Raw genomic sequence first — 19781 nt, forward strand, 5'->3', positions numbered from 1 at the left:
AAATAAACATCCATGTCCAAACCCCCAAAACTGTGACCGTAATCTAGCTTTTTTTTTTTTTTTCCGGGCTACTCAGGACTTGATTAAATAAATTACAACTAGAACCAGAGAAAGCTTTTCCTGCTCATACCTCAACAACTAAGAAAAAGTTAAACACTTCTGCTTGCTGGTAGATGCTAAACCTGTTTTTTCATAACAATGGGGGGGAAAGGGTCACAAAACAGGACAGGAACAACTTTGAAGGAAATACAGATCCTAGAAGGGTACAGTTAACAGAAATGTCCTCGTGTCTAGAATGAAGCACACATCACTCCTGACAAGTTCACGGCTGACTTCACCCTCTTCCTGCTCTCTCTGTTCTGGCTCCTCTCTCTGCCCAATCTAAGCTATGGTTCTGGCCTGGTTTCAAGGACAGAATCAGTCTGGGTTGTAGTCTTCTGGAGATTTGGTAAGGAGTCCAAAGAAGTCCATACATCAACCACAGGCCCCACCCTAGGAATAGCCCCCTGAGATCTCATGGCTTGTGGCTGAGCAGGGTCAATGAAGGGTAAAACAGGGTCTATGAACCAACAACCCAAAAAGCTGACTGGAAAACTTGAACTACATGTGGGATAAACATGTGTTCTGAGCCATTCCCAAAATTCCTGACTCAACACAACCTCTTAGTGATTCCGGTTTTACATCTATGGACTATAGGATCACAAGGGCAAAAAAGCTCTGATGTATCTAAAGATCAGGGTGGCCTATAAACCCAGAAATAACGCAGGACAAGAGTTCTCACTAGCCCAGAGAAAGCACTCAAAGTCAAAATAGCTGGGAAAACTTGGGCAGAGGAAGCCGTCTCCAGACAAGGTGGACAGATGGACAGCACAGCCACATAAAAAAAAGAAAAAACAGGAGCTCTACTTAAATTTGCAAAGACAACACTTTTTCATTGAGAACAGGTGTTCGGAGTAGGAAAATTGGCAATTGGTCTTTGTCCCCAGCAGCCCTGGAGAAATCAGGCAACTTCTGTTCCTGAGTGGAGCGAGCTCGTGTTGCTATTCTTTAGGGCAGCATAGCCCCTACCCGCTTCCTCACCTCACTGCCAGGGCCAAGTTTGTAGACTGCGGCCGTTCCGTCTCCTGGCAGATGCTCTGCTCCACTGTGTCACACTCAGCTGGGAATGCCGGAACCTTCTGCACCAAACCCTTCCTTTTCAGTCTACTGTCTTTGAAATTTTCTGGCAGAATCAGTGTGTCAATCTCTTCCAAGATCTTCATAAACTGCTTGATTGTTGCTTTTACTCACCTATCAAGTTTGGCGAGAGTTTCTGCTTGCAAACCCTTCTGGATTCCAGTGAGTTCTTTATTCAACCCTTCCAGTTGGTCAGCTATCTTCTCCACAGACTCCTCCAAATCTTTCCATTTCTTTAATTCAGCCTCTTCCTCTGGACTCTTCTTTCTCCCAATCAACATGACCCTGCAACCATTTTGTACTCCAGGTGCTGACAATGGCTGCTCTATTTCCTTCAGAGATTTTCCCTTAAATATGAGTTTCTGAAAAGGCAATGGAACCCCTGTGGTCTCAACAACCTGGGCCAGCTCTTGAACACTCGGTTCACTGCAGCCCTGCTGTGGGTAACATGAAGGTCGTGCTTTTCATGGCTGTGGGTGACTGTCCCGCTGGCCCCAGCCGCCGCATTATCCTCGCTCCGGGCCATCTCTTCACTCCGGGTCGCTCGGCCGGCGGGGGACGCTGAGAGGGGAGCTGGCCGGGCTCGGCCGGGAGTACTGGTGCCGCGGCTCCCGGCCCGATCCAAGGGCGAAGCGCCGGGGACGATGTCGCGCCCCTGGCCTCGAGGCTTCCGCGCGCCTCCGCGCTCCGCCAGGCCCGCCGATATACTTTTGAAAACAGACTGTTGCCGACATATTTAAGGATCGTGGGATGAGGAGAGCATCCTGGAGTGCCTAGATGGGTCCTACATCCCATGAAGGAGATTTCCTGCAGACGCACAGGGATGAGGCCATGTGGAGATGGCAGCTGTGATTGGAATGATGCGGCCACCAGCCAAGGAAGCCGGCGGCCACCAGGAGCTGGCAGAGGCCAGGAGAGCACGGCCCTGCTGACAGCTGGATTTAAGATTTCTGGCCTCTGGAACTATGAAAATGGATGTCTGTTGTTTGAAGCCTCCCAGTTTGCGGTAATGGCTAGGGAAGCCCTCTGAAAGTAGTGCACGCCCTGAAGCAGAAAGACTCCCTGTTTCTGTGACCCCCTCACCCCGGGCATGTGCCTGACCACAGACCTTTGCGCCCTGTCTCCCCAGTAAATGAGTGTCTATCCCCACAATAAACCACATACAGGCCATTTTCATGTCTTTTTATCCCCATACTAACTCCAGCACCCACCCCAGTGCCTCACATAGAACAGGTTTTAGATAAATGTTCTGAAGAATCTGAATATTCTTTACAATATAATTTTATGAATGAATCATTTTAGTTGTATGCGTTTTAAATGTTATAGAAATGTGTTATTTAAACATGATCCTTTTTTCAAAAGAAAATTAAATGTAAAATATTATCTACTTATTAATGGACACATAAGACATCATAATCCCAAATAGCATCTGTGAAGGGAGCACTCACAATTGGCCCTGTGCCACAAAAAAATAAAAATAAATTTAAAAAAATGGGTAGGTCTGATATTGCCTTCTGCTGAGCAACCCAAAAATATATACAAATATATACATCTCCTGTGAAATGCTCATTCTGTAATATATTCAGGGGCATAATCTCTGAATTAGGGGACTATAATTTATGAGTGATCATGGTAATATGTTGTGTTACAAGGAAACAAGCAGAAGTGAACATGCCCAAATTCAGGCCAATGGTTAGATTTTAGTACACACTGAATTTATGGGGTGGATATTAGACTATTAAGCAGGAAAGAGCAGAGGGCTTGAGGCAACTGAAGAAGCTGCTTCCACAAGATTTTCTGAACACTTAAAATATACAACCAGTAAGGCAAATCATTAATTACTTCCAAATATAAACCCCAAACCACTGATTTTAGGCACAAAAGAACACCTTTACAATACAGTGGAGTGGGTCATAATTTGTATGCATCCAAAGTGCTTGACAAATAACTGTTAAAGTGAAACTTCATGAAACTGCATTAAACTGAGTCATACTCAAATAGGGTTGAGTTTTGAGTGGTTCGTGAAATACCTCAACCTCTTCACAGACCATCAAATTTGTGAATATCACCGTATTTCAAAGTGGTTGGAAATCCCATCCTAAAAGCTCTTATTGGATTCAACTGATTTCATTGCTAATATCTTCAACTTTCATTTTACTAGATTTCTTCATTGAATATTAGCACCAGTGATTGAGTTCTTTTCAAGGCTGATATTTTCAAAGTTGTGATTATTTGTCCCTTTATTGTTTTACTTAAAAGAATTATTATTTCCATGCCAGAAAGTGGAGAACCACACAGCAAGATTGGGATGAAGTCCAGGGAAAAGGTTAAGCTCATTCCCTAATGAGGAGCAGAATTCTCACACCCCCCTGTTCTAGAAGCTTTTACGATCCATAGTAATATTTGACACATGGAAATCAAGAATGCAATACACCTGCTCTGCATGTTAGGTTCATCATGAAGATGGGCTGGCAAATAGGCCAACTGCTGCTAACAGAAGGAAGCCATTATATGGGGCTGGGTGTGAAATGCCATGGGAGGCCTTGGGTTCCAGTCTGAGATAATTTTAGTTGAATATAAAAGCTGCAAAGGCTCTGAGCAGGGTCTAATGTGAATTCTAGTGGTTTGGGGAAAAAAAGCCATGATATTTGCCTAAAACAGATTGGAGCAGAAAGGGTTGGGAAAGCATATTCCCTTGAAAATGACAACTTGGGCTTTTTAAATAGAGTGCTTAAAGAACCAACAAATACAGATACTTGTATAAAAATCATTAGTTCTGGCTCCTACTATTCTTTAAAAAGATATTTGCAGCACTCACTCATGGTGTAAACAAATGTCCTTCCAGTTTTTTTCCTCAGCCTTCCACAAAAGCTGCTTCAAGGATTAATCCCAACATTTAATTGTCAACATGCATGGGTTTCTGAGTCAAAACAGACAACTCTATTTACCCCCATTTGCCTGTTATACAAAAGAGCATCACAATTTTCAATCATCATATTTGTGAGATAATGTTTCCAAGTTTGGTTCTTATCTAAGTTCTATATGGTTCTTAATTTTAATAAGCTCTCTGAATTTAGAAAGTCTCAGCTAAGTTGTTGACACAAGATTCATTTTGATCTATTTTTTAACAATTACTGATGAATTGCATTTGAATGTGAAATGTTGACCAAATTCTGTTTTGCTTTTATTTTCCTCCAAGATAGGACTTTTGTGGCAAGCCTGAGAGTATAGAAATGTGTGTAAATATTCAAATGAATGTTCTGTTGGAAGTAACAATTTATACACTTAGTAGTTCTTTAGAAATATTAATATATGAGTTTTCTGAAAAGGTTGACAGTGAATTTCAGGAAGATGAAAAACTACTTTAGTTAAAATAGACAAAAGAAATGCAAAAATAATCAACAACATAAACCATTGTTGATTTTTCTTGCCAATTTTAGCAAAGTTTCAAGCCCTTCAAAAGCACAGCTGAAAATCATCCTGATTTGGTGATTTTTCAGTAGAATCAAAACAAAACAAAACAAAACAAAAAAATTCCAGAATGAGAAACAGTTTCTGCAACTATTATAAAATTCTACTAAACACATTGCTTTACAAAGTAGAGAAATATTTACTCACCTGGTTCACTAAATTTAGAAATATCTAATTTTCTATTTGACAAAGGATACATTAACATTAGTTTGTCACAAAATACCTTTCAAAAATAATTTGTTTTTATTAAAGTAGTCTAAAATATACCTAAAAGAGGATTATGAACCAAAGGATAACATCTTGTTTTCCTGAAGTCTATCATCCAAAGGAAAATTATCACAGTCACTGTTACAAAGGATCATATTCCTGAACAAGCAGCTGGAAAGTAATGGACAACCTTCAGATCTGTGTTTGGAACACAATGGACTGTGAGCCAATTACACTATGGGATATTAGGCTTTTATTGTACTACTATCAGCTGGCCCAAAAATGACATTTTACAAATCAAGAGAGAAGAAAAAAGACGGCTGAATTCAGTTGAATTTGAACAGTAAAACAAGCTGCAGATAAATCACCTCTCAGCAACTTTGAAAACTTTGGAATGAATTCTTTGGCAAATGAAAATTGTAGTCATTTTCTGAGAAATAATTGAAAATTACCCCCTGATTTAAATTATTATGGCATGTCTAAAGGGAAAGGGAAAGTCTTCAAATTGTTTTAGAACATGTTTCTAAATATCCAAAACATCTAGAAATCCGAGTTAAATGCTAGAGGGTTAATTTACAGTGTTTTACAAAATATTCATTTTGTGCTTCTTTATTGTTTGCCTGATTAGGAAAACGTGTTTTGGCCAATGGAGCTGGTGAGTACTGTATCCATCATGTGAAATTATACAGGCAGCCTAGAGACCACCCAGCCCCACCATCTCATCTGCTCCTGACCCTCCCAGCACATGCCCCACCCCTCCTGGCCCAGCCCTGAGATTCTCCAGACAGCATCTGAAGCTGCTGACACCACACACTGGGCCCCAGAGCCCCTCCTCACCTGCAATCCTTCCTTGGTACCCTGGCCCTCAGGGGCAGAACCACCCACCAATCCATCCACAGATGCTTTGAAGTGAATGCCAGTCAGAAATAACATCAGTTTTCACAGATAATTCTTAGCTTCTGTCAGTGAGCCAGAAGCTCTTATGGGTCTACCATGTGTTCAAGGAATTTTTAAGCTGGCCAAAGGAAACAATGCTAATTAACATCTAGTTCTTACCAGACACAAGCCTTATCATGGGACAGCTTGCCATTTAGCTAATCAAGTTAGCTGTCCAAGGGGCATCGCTCCCATACATGTGTGTGAACCACGCGTGTATGATGCATACACTAATCGGGACTGATCCCAAGCCCACCCAGAGTATAAGCATGGTGTTAGTGGTAAATATTATGTCTTACTAGAGGATGAGAAACACTGTAAGGCAAAGGCCATATCGTGTGTGTACAGACAGATATAAACACCCATCAGAGACACACACCTGTAACACACACACACTCACACAAACTCACACAGACACACTCCTTTAACACACACACACAAACTCACACAAAGACACACACACACAGAAACACCACCCTTCATACAAGCACACAGACACAAACATCGCACAGAGACACACACACAGACTCGTACACAAAAATGCACATAAAAACACACACTGATTACACAGTTCTGGATTGCTAAAGCTGACAAAATGCAATATACCAGAAGTGAACTGGCTTTTAACAATGAGGGTTTACAAATTTACAATTCTAAGGCCAAGAAAATGTCCCAATTAAGGCATCAACAGGATGATACCTTCTCTGAAGACTGGTTACCGCAGAGCCTGGTATCCTCTGTCACATGTCCAGGCACATGGAAATGTCTGCTGCTCATTCTCTCCTGGGTTTTGTTACTTTAGCTTTTGGCTTCTCCATCTGTGGTTTTTTCTCTAAATTTCTTGGGAGTTTCTCTCTATGTCATCTCTTAGCTTCTGTGTCTTTTAGCATCTGTCTTTTATCCTCTCTTAAAGGACTCCAGCAAGAGGATTAAGACCTACCTTCAATGGGGTGGGTCACATCTCAACTGAAATAACCTAATCAAAAGGTCCCACCCACAGTCGGGTGGGGTCACATCTCCATGGAAACAACCTAATCAAAAGATCCCACCCATAATAACTCTGCCCCCACAAGATGGGATTAAAAGAACATGGCTTTTGTGGAGGACATAATAGATTCAACCAGCACAGCTGGCAGATGAGAAAAAAAATTTAATGTAAACTATGGACTATAATTAATAGTAACACTGTAATATAATTTCATCAATTGCAACAAAGGCACTATACCAAAGGTAAGCATCAACAATAGGGAAATATAAGGGAAAGGAGACTTTTTTATTCCAAACACTGAGAATGTTCTCAAATTGATTGTGGTGGTGAATACATAACTCTGTGATTATACCAAGAGCTATTGATTGTGCACTTTGGACGGATTAGGTGGTGTGTGAATAAACTATTTAAAAATGGGATGAGTTCAGATAGATAGAGATAGATAGATAGATGGATAGATAGATAGATAGATACATACATACATACATACATACATACATACATAAAGAGATAACAGTTGGATAGAGAGATAGATGGACAGATAAGATGTTTGGGCAAATGTGTTCAAACGTTAAAATCTGGTGGTTCTAAAGGAAGATATGTTTATTTGATACAAAATCTGTATATTCTGTAGCACAACAGATAATTTAACGTGTATGGTCACTTTGCTCAAACACCGTAATTACATGGAACTTTGAATAAAGAGTGAGATGTAGTTGATTTTTATAGCTTAGTGTGAAAGTCCGACACATCCCAAAGTAATTTGGGTAGAGAATAAAAATACAATTGCAAAGATCCTCTAGGGACTGGGGTAAAATGCAGAATATTAAACTTCTGCACCTGGGGAATTCCTGATATCCTCATGAGCACTGGGGACTACCAATTTAGAAGGCTGAGCCCTTGATCTTGGGACTTTTCCTTTGAAGCTTGTTACTGCAAAGGAGAGGCTAAGACTTCTTTAAATTGTGCCTAAGAGTCACCCCTAAAAAACCTCCTGTGTAGTGACCTCTCAGGATGTGACCTCCCTCTCTAAGCCAACTGGGCAGGTTAACTCACTGCTCTTCCCCCTGCAAGGGACATGACTCCCAGGGGTGTAAATCTCCCTGGCTACATGCGACAGGCCTCCCAGGAATAAATCTGGATCTGACATTGCCGGAAAGAAGAAGTCCTCTGGACCAAAAGGGTGAAGAGAAATGAAACAAAATAAAGTGTCAGTGGCTGAGAGATTTCAAATAAGAGTCGACAGGTCATTCTGGAGGTTATTCTTATGCCTTATACAAATATTCCTTTTTAGTTTTTGGTTTATTCGAATAGCTAAAAGGAAATACTTAGAAGAGTTGAACTGTAACCCAGTAGCCTTGATTTTGAAGATGATTGTATAACTACGTAACTTACATGGTGTGCTTGTACGATTGTGAAAACACTGTGACTCACAATCCCTTTATCCAGTGTATGGACAAATGAGCAGAGAAATGGGAACAACAATTAAATGAATAATAGGGGGGATGGGGGGATTAGATGTTTTGGGTATCCTTCTTTACTTGTATTTTTATTCTTTTATTTTTTTTAATTTTTAAATTATTCTATTTAATTTTTTTGGAGTAATGAAAATGTTCAAAAATAGTTTTTTGTGATGAATGCACAACTATATGATGCTACTGTGAATAACTGATTAAAAACTCTGGATGATTGTAGGGTATGTGAATATATCTCAATAAAACTGAATTTAAAAAAATATTGGTGGTCCTGTGTATTTGGGTAGAGGGTATGTTGGTGTTCTGTGTATGGGCTTTGTCTTATTTTTGCAACCCTCCTGCAAATTTGAAACTATATCAAAATAAAAAGTTATTTTGAAGATATGATAGCTGGTATAGATTCTGTTTGCTCGTAATTACATCAGAGATACTGACACCAATGATTACATTAGACAACATTTGATTAGGTTTCAACAGAGCCTTTCTGAATTTGCATGGTAAAGCATTTTGTCTTTTCAACTTGACATCTAAAAGTAGAGAATCTCATTCACACTGAGGTTTGCTGGAAAAACTCAAAGAGCAAAACTGTACTATGAAAATTTGAGTGTGCTTTAATGCCACCGTCATACTCTAGAAAAAGTAGGGTTGATTACATTTATTTGATTAGATTCAGTTAACACATTCCTTGGGCGGAAACTGTGATTTGATTGGGGGGCGGAGTTTGCAGCCCAGGCACTTAAAAAGGCCTGTGTATCAGCTCAAGTTCATTGTCGAGAGGAGCAGAGAACCAGAGAGTGGAGTTAGAGCCATTGGATCTTCAGGATCTCAACTGAAAGTCTCCGGCTCAAGATGTGGAAATTGTTTGATCCCTGAACTGTAGAAGACATACAAAGGAAGGAATTGGACTGTGTGCCTGGATCCTATTAAAGACCCAGTTCAGCCTAGCTTCTACAGAGAGAAGACCTCATCTGGAAGTCTCCAGACAAACACATTCCGGTTATTGACAAGCAGACAGATCCCGAACACTTCTCAGAAGCCAATAAGGGCAATTTCAGTTCACTTCTCTACTGCTGAGAGGCGACCTTCAGAACCAATGGCTAAAAGCTTGCGAGAGGAGGCAACATGTCCTGTTTGTCTGGAATTTTTCTCCAATCCTATTTCTCTCTCCTGTGCACACACCTTCTGTTATAACTGCATTCAAAGCTGGATGCAAGAAAGGGGGGATTCCAAATTGGTCTGCCCCCTGTGTCGAGAAGTGAATGAGAGACCTCCTTTGGAAGAATGGCAGATTCGAGCCTTGACTCTTCTCATCATGCAACACGGTCCCCTACTGGAGCAAAGCCTGCACGTAAGTGATGAAATCCGGAAGTTCCAAGAGTATATGACCCTGGATGCTGCCACCGCCAGCCCCTTCCTTGTGCTCTCTGATGACCTGAGGAGCGTCCAGTGTGGGAAGGTCTGCCGCAACCCAAAGGAAGGTCCCGAGAGATTCACCCACATGCCCTGTGTCCTGGGCACCCCCCACTTCTCCTCTGGCTGCCATTATTGGGAGGTCGAAGTGGGAAAGGGCAAGGAGTGGGCTTTAGGTGTCTGCAAGGAGTCCGTGAACAGAAAGGAGAAGAGCAGTTTCTCTTCTGAGCTTGGCTTCTGGATCATCAGCCTGACGGGAAGTGCCATCTACCCGAGCTCCTCCCCACAGACCAGAATTTCTGCAAGCCCTGACCTTGACCGTGTGGGAATTTTCCTAGATGTGGAGATGGAAGAAATCAAGTTTTTTGATGTCAGAAATGATGCCCTCATCTACACATATCGTCAGCTCTCCTCCTTGGAGCCTTTGCGTCCCTTCTTCTGTCCTGAGCATCCTGGAGAATGTGACAGCGGCGCCCCCTTGAGCCTCTGCCCATGAGAATCTCAGCTCAATGGAGATGGACAGAGGATGGCAAAAGGTTCGGAATATTCTGGAGTTATCTACATACAGAGAAAATTGACTGTTCTGAAGTCTGGGTCCCTGGCCTGCCCACAAGATGCATATTTTAACTGTGAGATGTAAGGATAGCAAGCTCATGCTTCAGACTACTGTGGAGTTTTGAATTGTAGGAATAATCAACCATATTATCTATTCAATGTTCATCCAACAAAATTCTGTTCAAGCTTGCTTTTGATTTTGTTACTTTTAAAATTTTTTTTGCAATTAAATCAATAAAATATTAAAAATAAAAAAAGAGTGGTCTCCTTTTCAACCTCACTTGAGGTCCTTTTTGCAAAGCAAAGGAATATTTTCCTCTCATGTCTTCAGTGTATCACAGCTATGATGCAGCTAATTTAAATGAACCACAATTCCCAAGGAAATCCTCCGATAATTGTACTTTTTCTTGTCAATCTCAAAGCAAATTTGTCCTAAGACATTTCTATTTCTATTGGCCCAAGTGAGTCAATGATATATTTTGGATCAAAACCCATTAAAATTTCAGATGTTTGGAAATACTTTTTCAGAAATACTTTGTGTTTGGCAGGGTGTTCTAGTTTGCTAATGCTGCAGAATGCAAAACACCAGAGATGGATAGGCTTTTATAAAACGGGGGTTTATTTCACTACACAGTTACAGTCTTAAGGCCACAAAGTGTCCAAGGTAACACCTGAGCAATCGGGTACCTTCACCGGAGGACGGCCAATAGCGTCCGGAAAACCTCTGTTAGCTGGGAAGGCAGCTGGCATCTGCTCCAAAGTTCCGGCCTCAAAACGGCTTTCTCCCAGGACGTTCCTCTCTAGCAAGCTTGCTCCTCTTCACAACATCACTCCCAGCTGCACTCCGTTTTCTCCCCAACCCCGCCCCGAGTCAGCTCATTTATATAGCTCCACCGATCAAGGCCCACCCTGAATGGGCAGGGCCATGCCTCCATGGGAACATCTCATTACCCACAGTTGGGTGGGGCACACTCCAAGCAAATCCAACCAGCACCAAAACTTCTGCCCCACACAAGACTACAAAGATAATGGCATTTGGGGGACACAATACATTCAAACCTGCACACAGGGTAAAACTGCAATGTCAGAACATATTTAGACTAACAAAAATTAATCACAAGGATATGCATGCACAATAAAAATTTAAGGAAGATAACCTCAAATCCTTACAAATAGACAGAATATAAATAAATGATTGATATGCATGTGATCAGTTTAAATCTATTACGTCTCCCTCAAAAGCCCTGATCTTTAATGCAATCTTGTTGGGGCAGATTTACAAGTCCTTTGGTTAGGGTGGTATCTTTTGATTAGTTTGTTTCCATGGAGATGTCACCCACACAATTGTAGGTGAGAATTTTTGATTAGATCATATCCATGGAGGTGTGACCCCACCCAATCCAGCTGGGTCTTAATTAGATCTACTGGGGTTCTTTAAGAGAACTGAGAGCCATGCAAACCCAGATGCTTGGATACACTGGGAGGTACAAATGCAAGGACATTTGGAGATGCTAAGCTAAGAAATGAAGCTCAATTTGCCCCTGAGAATTTAAGATAGGACCCCCAGATAGTTAGAGAGAAACACCCTGGGAGAACAAGCATGGATGCACAGAGTCTGAGAGAGAGAAGCTAAGAGAGACAGAAGCCCAGAGACATTTTGGAGAAAGCCGTTTTGAAACCAGAACCTGGGAACAAAGGACCAGCAGACACCAGCCATGTGTTACAGATGCCATTGGCCTTTCTTCAGTGAAGGTATCCTCTTGTTGATGCCTTTGTTTGGACACTTTTATGGCCTTAGAACAGTAAGTTTGCAACCTAATAAATCCCTTTTATAAAAGCCAATCTATTTCTTCTATTTGCATAACAGCATGCTTAGCAAACCAAAACAGCCTATCAGTGAAAAAAGCACAGGTATCTAAAAGTGTCATCCTTTCTCTCTCTTCAGAAATAATTAACTCAACATAAATAGAGGAGTAATCAATCAAATATGAAGATTTAATTAGCACTCATGTTCACTCATTTATTTACTCAACAAACATTTAATGAGAACTTACTATGTTCTAAATGCTGGTTCTAGATGCTGGGATATGTGGTAAATAAGAAATGCATGAGCTCTTGCTTCCAAGAACCCAGTGGGAAATCATAAAATAAACAAGTAAATGAATTTATCAGAAAAAAATTATATGTGCTGGATGAGATGAACAGGGCACCATGATAGAGGGGAAAAGGGGGCCCACTGACCTAGGGTGATTCCTAGAGGAGTGTCCGGCGCTGCCCCGCTCGGTCCCCGGTTCCCGGCCGGCGAGGGGAAACAGGGAAGGAGAGAGAGAGATGCAGACTGCACGAACTAACCTGGTCATGAATCACGACTCGAACCACACGGCAGTTGTGAAAGCAAGCCCTTTACTACAGCTAGATGAACATTCTGTGTTACTGGTTCCCACACGGGGCACGGCGCCTCGTGGGAGAGCAGCCTCGATGTGGCCGTCAGGCACGGCTCCTTGTGGGCTGTCTCACCCTACCCCGTCCGGGTAAGACCTTTTATACACAATTAACAACCAATAAGCTTCTAGGCTAGTATCGCGTATACAGGATTTCGATTGGTAGGAGCGGGTGGCGGATACATGCGTCACTATGCGGAAACAGGATGCAGGCGCCATCTTGGCTCACTCGATGGGCGGGGGTAACTCTAGAGCAGGCTGCAGCGCATACGCTAGGCCCGATTCGGGAGGCGGCTTTCCACATCTCCCCCTTTCTTATTTATTTTTGACCCAGTGTCTCCAGTGATGAGCGTGCTCCCGTGAACCCAAATGGTTCACAACCTCTTTGGTGCTTTGGGGAGTCTGGACTAGGCCTCAGCCATCCAGCGGCGGAGCCTCTAGCACCAACCAGAATGCTCACGTCATATGGAGACCGGAGAGTCCGTAAGCTGGAAGCAACGTGACTCTCCCTGCAGTGCTTTGCCTGGCAACTGGGGAACAACGACGGGGGCAGGAACAGCAGTAACCAGAGTCGGGGGTGTCACTAGGTGTCTCTGTGCAATGGCTAGGGTCCAGTCTGGCCACAACTAGGACTCTGCCCTAGAGACCCACCTGAGACAAAATTATGACTACTGGTGTCGCCTTTTACACCCGAGAAACAGCCATGCGATTCGCTACAAATTTTGCTCCAAAGCGCCCCACCTGAGGCGACCAGGAAGGGGTATGGTTAATAAATCGGTCACTATCGGGGGTAACAGAGGTGGGAGTCATAGCCATCATAGTGGTAACACGCAATTGCTGCTGCGCTTGAAACAGACGTTCTAGCAAACATTTAACAATGACTAATCCCACCAATAATCCCACTGCAATGAGGATCCAATTAGTTAAATTGGGCCAAGAGAACCAGGAAGAAACACTGTGCAATAGTTTCTGTAGAACCTCGCCTAACCCGGAGAGATCGACTTTAACGGGTTTTAACTTGATCCCCCCAATTGTGTCTAAACTAGATTCCACCTGTTGGGAGAGATTAACAAATTCAGGAAAATATGACCTTTTCAGCCAATCAGAGACTCTGGAAATGCTTCCGGTCACGTTGGCCCTGACAGGAGTGACACAGAGTTTAACCGTAAGCCACCGGGTGTCACATGTTTGCTGAAGCACTCTCCAGAGTCCATCTATTTCCAGTCCAAGTTCATCTATCTCCGCTTGGAGTTTCTGAATGGCCTGGAAATTTAAGTTCAGCATCTGATTGTGGCGGCGTAGCACGTCTCGGGTAAGGTTGACCAAGCCATTTACCGTTTCCATCGTTATGGCGAGCTGCCGATCTGTCCATGCTTGTAGCACAGCCTGCCCGATCGTTGGGACAAACAAAGAGGAAGCTACACTGGCAGCATTCGATAGCCATTCTTTTATGCCTCTTGGACGCCTAGACTTAGAGAAGGGGATATTGTTAAGTGAAACAACTTGAGAAACAGGGCCAACCCAGTCGGTTGCCTTGACGGGGAGCCAGACATAACTTGGGCGATACACTAGGATAGCGGGGCGGCGAGGCATCCGGGCCTTTGGAACGGTTGCAGACTGTAGGAGCAAGCCCTGGAAGGAAAAGGCACCTTTGAGTCTCCTTTTTACTCAAGATCCCTTCACAAGACTGGCGGCTCTTCCCTGTAACGTTAAGAAATTCAAGCAAGACTCCCTTACTTAACTCGCCATTACCAGTTTCACAAGTAGCATTCGCCGCAACTGTGGTGTTGACAACCTTGACAGAGAGGTTAGCAAAAGAGAGGATCAGTGTGTCATTGGTGAGGGGGAAGGACTCGTTGAAGCTTGTGGAGGAAATATAGTTCCACTAAAAAGAAAAAGGCAGATTAGAAGGATTGCTATAGGAGAGCAAAGAACAGAGTTACCGATCCTCTTTTTGGGCAACCGCGGGGTGGTCAGTCCTACTATTATCGTCTTGTCGGTCGTCGCCATCATCAGCAGGGTCGGAGGCTTGGTCTAATGGTTCAGGTTGTATATTCGTTGGCGTTTCTGACAGCTGTTCCTTGGCTTCTTCAGGTGATGTCACGGTTCTCACCAGTCTTTCCGGAACCCACACTGGTTGACGTCCTGGTTCCTGGGGAAAAACACAAACAGAGCCTCTGGCCCAGCTGAGCACCGGGTCAGGGCCTTTCCACTGCCCCGACAGGACATCCTTCCAACGGACTAGACCTCTATGCGGAGGACTCGGGGTGGTGTGTTGCAGGGCAGGTGTCATTCCTTGTGAATTTTCGTTTAAAAAATTATATGTGAGCAAGGCTACAGACAGTCGAGCTTTTGGGGACAGGCCGTGGCCTATACCCTCTTTCTGTTTTTTAAGCAAGTCTTTGAGAGATCTGTGCGCTCTTTCAATGATTCCTTGCCCCTGAGGGTTATAGGGGATGCCATGTTTTAATTGGACATCCATGTTGTCACAAAATTTTTGGAAGGATTTACTAGTGTAGGCAGGCCCGTTATCCGTCTTTAACGTCTTTGGCTTACCCCAAGCTGCCCATGCAGCAAGGCAGTGTGCAATGACGTGGGAGACTCTTTCTCCTGGTTCAGCAGAGGCAAATAAAACTTGGGAGCATGTGTCCACCGACACATGTAAGTACTTGATCTTACCATACTCTGAATGATGAGTGACATCCATCTGCCAAGTATCCCCTGGGGTGAGACCCCTAGGGTTGACCCCAACCGAGGGGACTGCTCTCTGCTCTGCACAATTGTTGCAGGCTCGGACAATATCTCGAGCAGCTGCACGTGGTATGCTGAACCGCTTAGCTAGGGTACCTGCATTGATGTGAAACTTGGCATGGAATTCTCGGGCTTGTTGATACGGTACCAGCGTCGGAAAGATGTGCAGCTGTCGAGTGGCTACATCTGCGCTATGGTTCCCCTGGGCCATAGGGCCAGGCAAACCTGTGTGGGCTCTAATATGGGTTATGTAAAAAGGGTGTTGCCTGGTCCATATAACCTCCTGTAGTTTGGCAAAGAACGTCCTTACTGTAGAGGAATGTTTAACAATGCCCACCGTTTCTAAAATTTGTACAGAGTTCACAACATAAGCAGAATCCGAGACGACATTTAAGGGCTCGGAAAGGCTTTCCAGGACTGCAATGATAACCTGCAGTTCTACCCATTGAGGCTTTTGTGGTTGGAAGAGCACTGTTTTAGGAGTGTCCCCCTCCACACAATACGCCCCTGTTCCAGAGCTGGAGCCGTCCGTGTATACGGTGGGGGCGCCTGCTAGTGGCCTAGGAGAGGTTACTTTGGGAAAAATCACTGGGTGCCGGGTGACAAACTGCAAGAGAGGAGCCTTAGGGAACTGATTGTTAATGGGACCAAGAAATGTACACCGGAGAATGGCCCATTGATCTATGCATCCGGTGAGTATCTCAAGCTGCTGGGAAGAATAAGGCACCCTGAGATTTTTGGGCTGCTGACCGAAATGCTGCACAGCCCTTTTAATGCATTCTAGGGCCAAGTCTGCAACCGCTGTAGGATAGTGCTCTAGGACTTTTTTGGGGGAAACTCCAGGGTGGACCCAGAGCAGCGGCCCCCGCTGCCACAGTACCGCAGTGGGCTGTAATTCTGTCGGCAGCACGCAGGCTTCAAAAGGCTCATCAGGGTCTATTCTCTTCAATGCAGCGCCACTGAGCGCCTGTTCCACCTGGCATAGTGCTCGCCTTGCCTCTGGAGTGAAGCTTCGAGGTGAGTTTATATTAGAATCCCCCTTCAACAGGTCGAACAAAGGTGTTAGTTTGACATTGGGTATTTTTAGGTATGGACGGATCCAATTGATATCCCCCATGAGTTTTTGTAGATCATTGAGAGTGTGTATATTGTCTAGCCTGAGAGACACCTTTTGGGGGGAAACATGAGTGGGTGCGACTTTCGCCCCCAGGAAAGTGGTAATGTCAGTCATTTGGATTTTTTCAGGGGCAATCTCTAGGTTAGCTTCTCTAAGACTAAGGACTAAATGTGACAAAACTGTTTTAAGAAGATCTGTGTCTCTATGGGCTAAGAGAATGTCATCCATATAATGGATGATTTTCACTTGAGGGAACTGCTGCCGAGTGCTAGCTAGCTTCGCAGCGACATATAGCTGGCACATGGTAGGACTATTAGCCATGCCTTGGGGCAGGACTGTCCATTCAAAGTGTTGACAGGGCTCCTCTTGATTACTAGAGGGCACAGTAAAGGCAAACTTAGGGGTGTCTTCAGGGTGGAGCGGAATAGAAAAGAAGCAATCTTTCAGATCTATGATGAAAATCGACCAGTGCTCCGGTAATGCCGAGAGGAGGGGCAGTCCCATCTGAACGGGCCCTAAAGGCTCCATGCAATCGTTAATAGCTCTTAGATCATGTAGCAGTCTCCATTTACCAGATTTCTTTTTTATTACGAATATAGGGGTGTTCCACGGTGACGTGGAAGGGGCGATATGGCCCTTTTCTAGTTGTTCTGATACTAGGGCGTGCAACGCTGCAAGTTTTTCCTGTGGCAAGGGCCACTGAGGCACCCACACCGGAGACTCGGTTTTCCATTTTAGTTTTATAGGTGTGGGTGGGAATCTCTCCTCAGTGGCCCCTATGAAAAACCCAAGCCTCGTCTGTCAGACTTGGGGGCAGCTTGTATAGGCTCCGCACGTCCGTGCAGTGAAGCTCCTAAACCCTTGCCGGGGGTATACCCCATTTCTTTTAGCAGTCGCTTAGAGGTTGGGGAGTAGCCGCTAATTAAAGTAACGTCCATTTGGGTCAGAATGTCTCTTCCCCACAAAGACACAGGCAGGGCTAATACATAAGGCTGGAAACTGCCTTGGTGTCCTTCTTCATCGGCCCAATGAAGGGCAGCTGCACTGAGCATGGGCGCTGAAATTTGGCCTATTCCTCTAATGGGCTCTTCCGCCCTGCTCGTTGGCCAGGTGGGGGGCCATTCTTGTTGTCTTATGATAGACCGATCGGCCCCTGTATCGAGCAGGCCCAAGAAAGATCTGCCTTGCACCTTAATGGTTAGCATAGGTCGAGACTCCAGGGACATATGGAGTCCCTCAAAAATCGCTCCACTGGATCCGAACCCTTTTTCCCCTCTCTGTCTGATTCTGCTTGGAAAGACTGCATGTAAGCTGGGTAAGAGCAGGAGCTGCGCCAGCTTATCACCTTCTGCAATGACTAAGGTGCCCCGCTGAGATTGAACCATAACTTGGGCACGGCCTGTGAAATCTGAATCTACAAGTCCTGGTATAACTGTTAATCCTTTCAGGGCCATGGATGCTCTTCCCAATATGAGCCCTACAGTACCAGCCGGTAAGGGCCCCTTGAAGGAGGTCCCTACTAACTGGACACCCATGGAGGGGGTTAGTACGAGTCTGGAGGTGGCACAGAGGTCCAGTCCTGCTGAGCCGGGGGACGCACGAATTTGATCGGATCCTGTGTTGTCGAATGGCATGCAAGGGGGTCCGTCGAAAGGGCGGACCCCCTCTTCCCGTTTTTTGGAATCTGCTCGGGGCGGCCAGAGAGGCGTCTACCCTGCGCATCGAAAACCGATTTACAGTCTTCTGCGCGGTGGGGGCCTTTGTGGCAACGGCCACACGGCCTGGTTGCTGCACCTGGTTCGCCAAACCGTTGAGTGGCAGGGGGTTGACGTCTATTGGGACAATCTCTCTTAAAGTGCCCTGATTGGCCACAGCCATAGCACCCGTTAGACTTTGCCCCTAAGGTTCTCGGGCTTTTTGTAGCCACCTGTAGGGAGCTGGCTAGCATGGCAGCTAGACCTGCATTAGTTAAAGGGCTGCCAGCATCTCTACAGAGCCTGACCCACTCTGTCAAATTTTTTGCTCTGTTTTGTGCCAGGATAACTTTGCACTCCTTGTTGCACTGCTCAAAAATCATTTGCTTAACCACAGTCTCTGCTACTCCTGGATCTGAGAAGATTCTCTCAGCTGCGGTTTGCATCCTGGCTACAAAATCCGCAAATGGTTCTGTGGGGCCTTGGTGTATATTGCTGAGTGAGGCCTGAGCCTCTCCCTCACCTGTTAGCTTTTTCCAGGCACCCACAAAACAGCGGAAGATCTGGGCATAGACCTCTTGTGGGAAACCCGTTTGGTTCTGGGCATGGGCGCCTCTCCCCAACAGCATGTCAGCATTCCACCCGCCACGTCTCCCCGCCGCATTCCTTGCGGCCTGCTCTTCAGCTAACTCCTCAAACCATGCTTTCCAATCTATGAATCGGCCTGACGGCAAGCAAGCACGGGCTAGCTGAAAAATATCTGCGGGTGTATGATTTAGAGCAGAGAGGTTCTCGATCATGTTCAAGGTATAAGGGGCATTGGGGCCATACTGATAGACGGCCTGCCTCAATTCCCTCAATAGTTTGTAATCATATGATTCGTGCCGATTGCCACCTTGGGGATTGATAATAACCGGGTACATTTCTGAGACTGGCTGCGGCTCAAGTGGCTGGTAGCCACCCAGCATGCCAAAAGGTCTAAATGTTGTGAAAGGGTTCCATCTCCAGAAATGTCTCCCACCACTACCTAATGGCAAAGGGTCCTGAGGGCCTGTATACTCGGGCGGGGGGTACGGCAAAGATTGCCCCTCCCCTGACCGACCCATCGGGGTTTCCGGGTCTGGCAGCAAAGGATAATTACATTTACTGGGCATGGCCACTAGAGGGAGCTCTCGGCAAGGTCCTTTGGTGGGACCGCCCAAGGCGTCAGTTGGGAGCTGGGGTGTCCCTGGGGGTGCAGCGGTAGACATTGGCAGGGCGGAAGGCCGCACGGGTGTGGCGGGAGGCTCCTCCCACTCAATTAGCGGGGATGCTTCCGCCTTCTCGTCAGTATCGCTATCTGACTCTGAGTCAGAGTCACTGGACTCCGGCGGTTTGCCCTTACAGGAGCCGTCCGCTGACGAAACTGACTGGGTTTCTTGGAGCGCGCACCGTGCTTCTTGCAAGACAGAGGACGGGCTTAGGCCGGTAGCCGATTCTAGTTCAAGGACCGCACGGACGGTCTCCCATATGGGTACTAGAATCGGGTCCATACACACGCCCGTCTGGCGCGCTCGGTCT

The 19781-nt window shown here is 45.1% G+C and overlaps 1 protein-coding gene and 1 pseudogene across 1 annotated transcript; one reads left to right on the plus strand and one right to left on the minus strand.

Moving 5' to 3' along the window:
* Nucleotides 1–1076: 1076 nt before the first annotated feature.
* On the minus strand, nucleotides 1077–2347 carry LOC119509493 (annotated as a pseudogene).
* Nucleotides 2348–9460: 7113 nt separating this feature from the next.
* Nucleotides 9461–10159, plus strand: LOC119509597 (ret finger protein-like 4B). The gene has a single exon (XM_037803570.1). It carries the CDS (start codon nucleotides 9461–9463, stop codon nucleotides 10157–10159), a length of 699 nt encoding a protein of 232 aa, XP_037659498.1.
* Nucleotides 10160–19781: the final 9622 nt, after the last annotated feature.

Source organism: Choloepus didactylus, chromosome 14, assembly GCF_015220235.1.
Source record: "Choloepus didactylus isolate mChoDid1 chromosome 14, mChoDid1.pri, whole genome shotgun sequence".
NCBI lineage: Eukaryota > Metazoa > Chordata > Mammalia > Pilosa > Megalonychidae > Choloepus > Choloepus didactylus.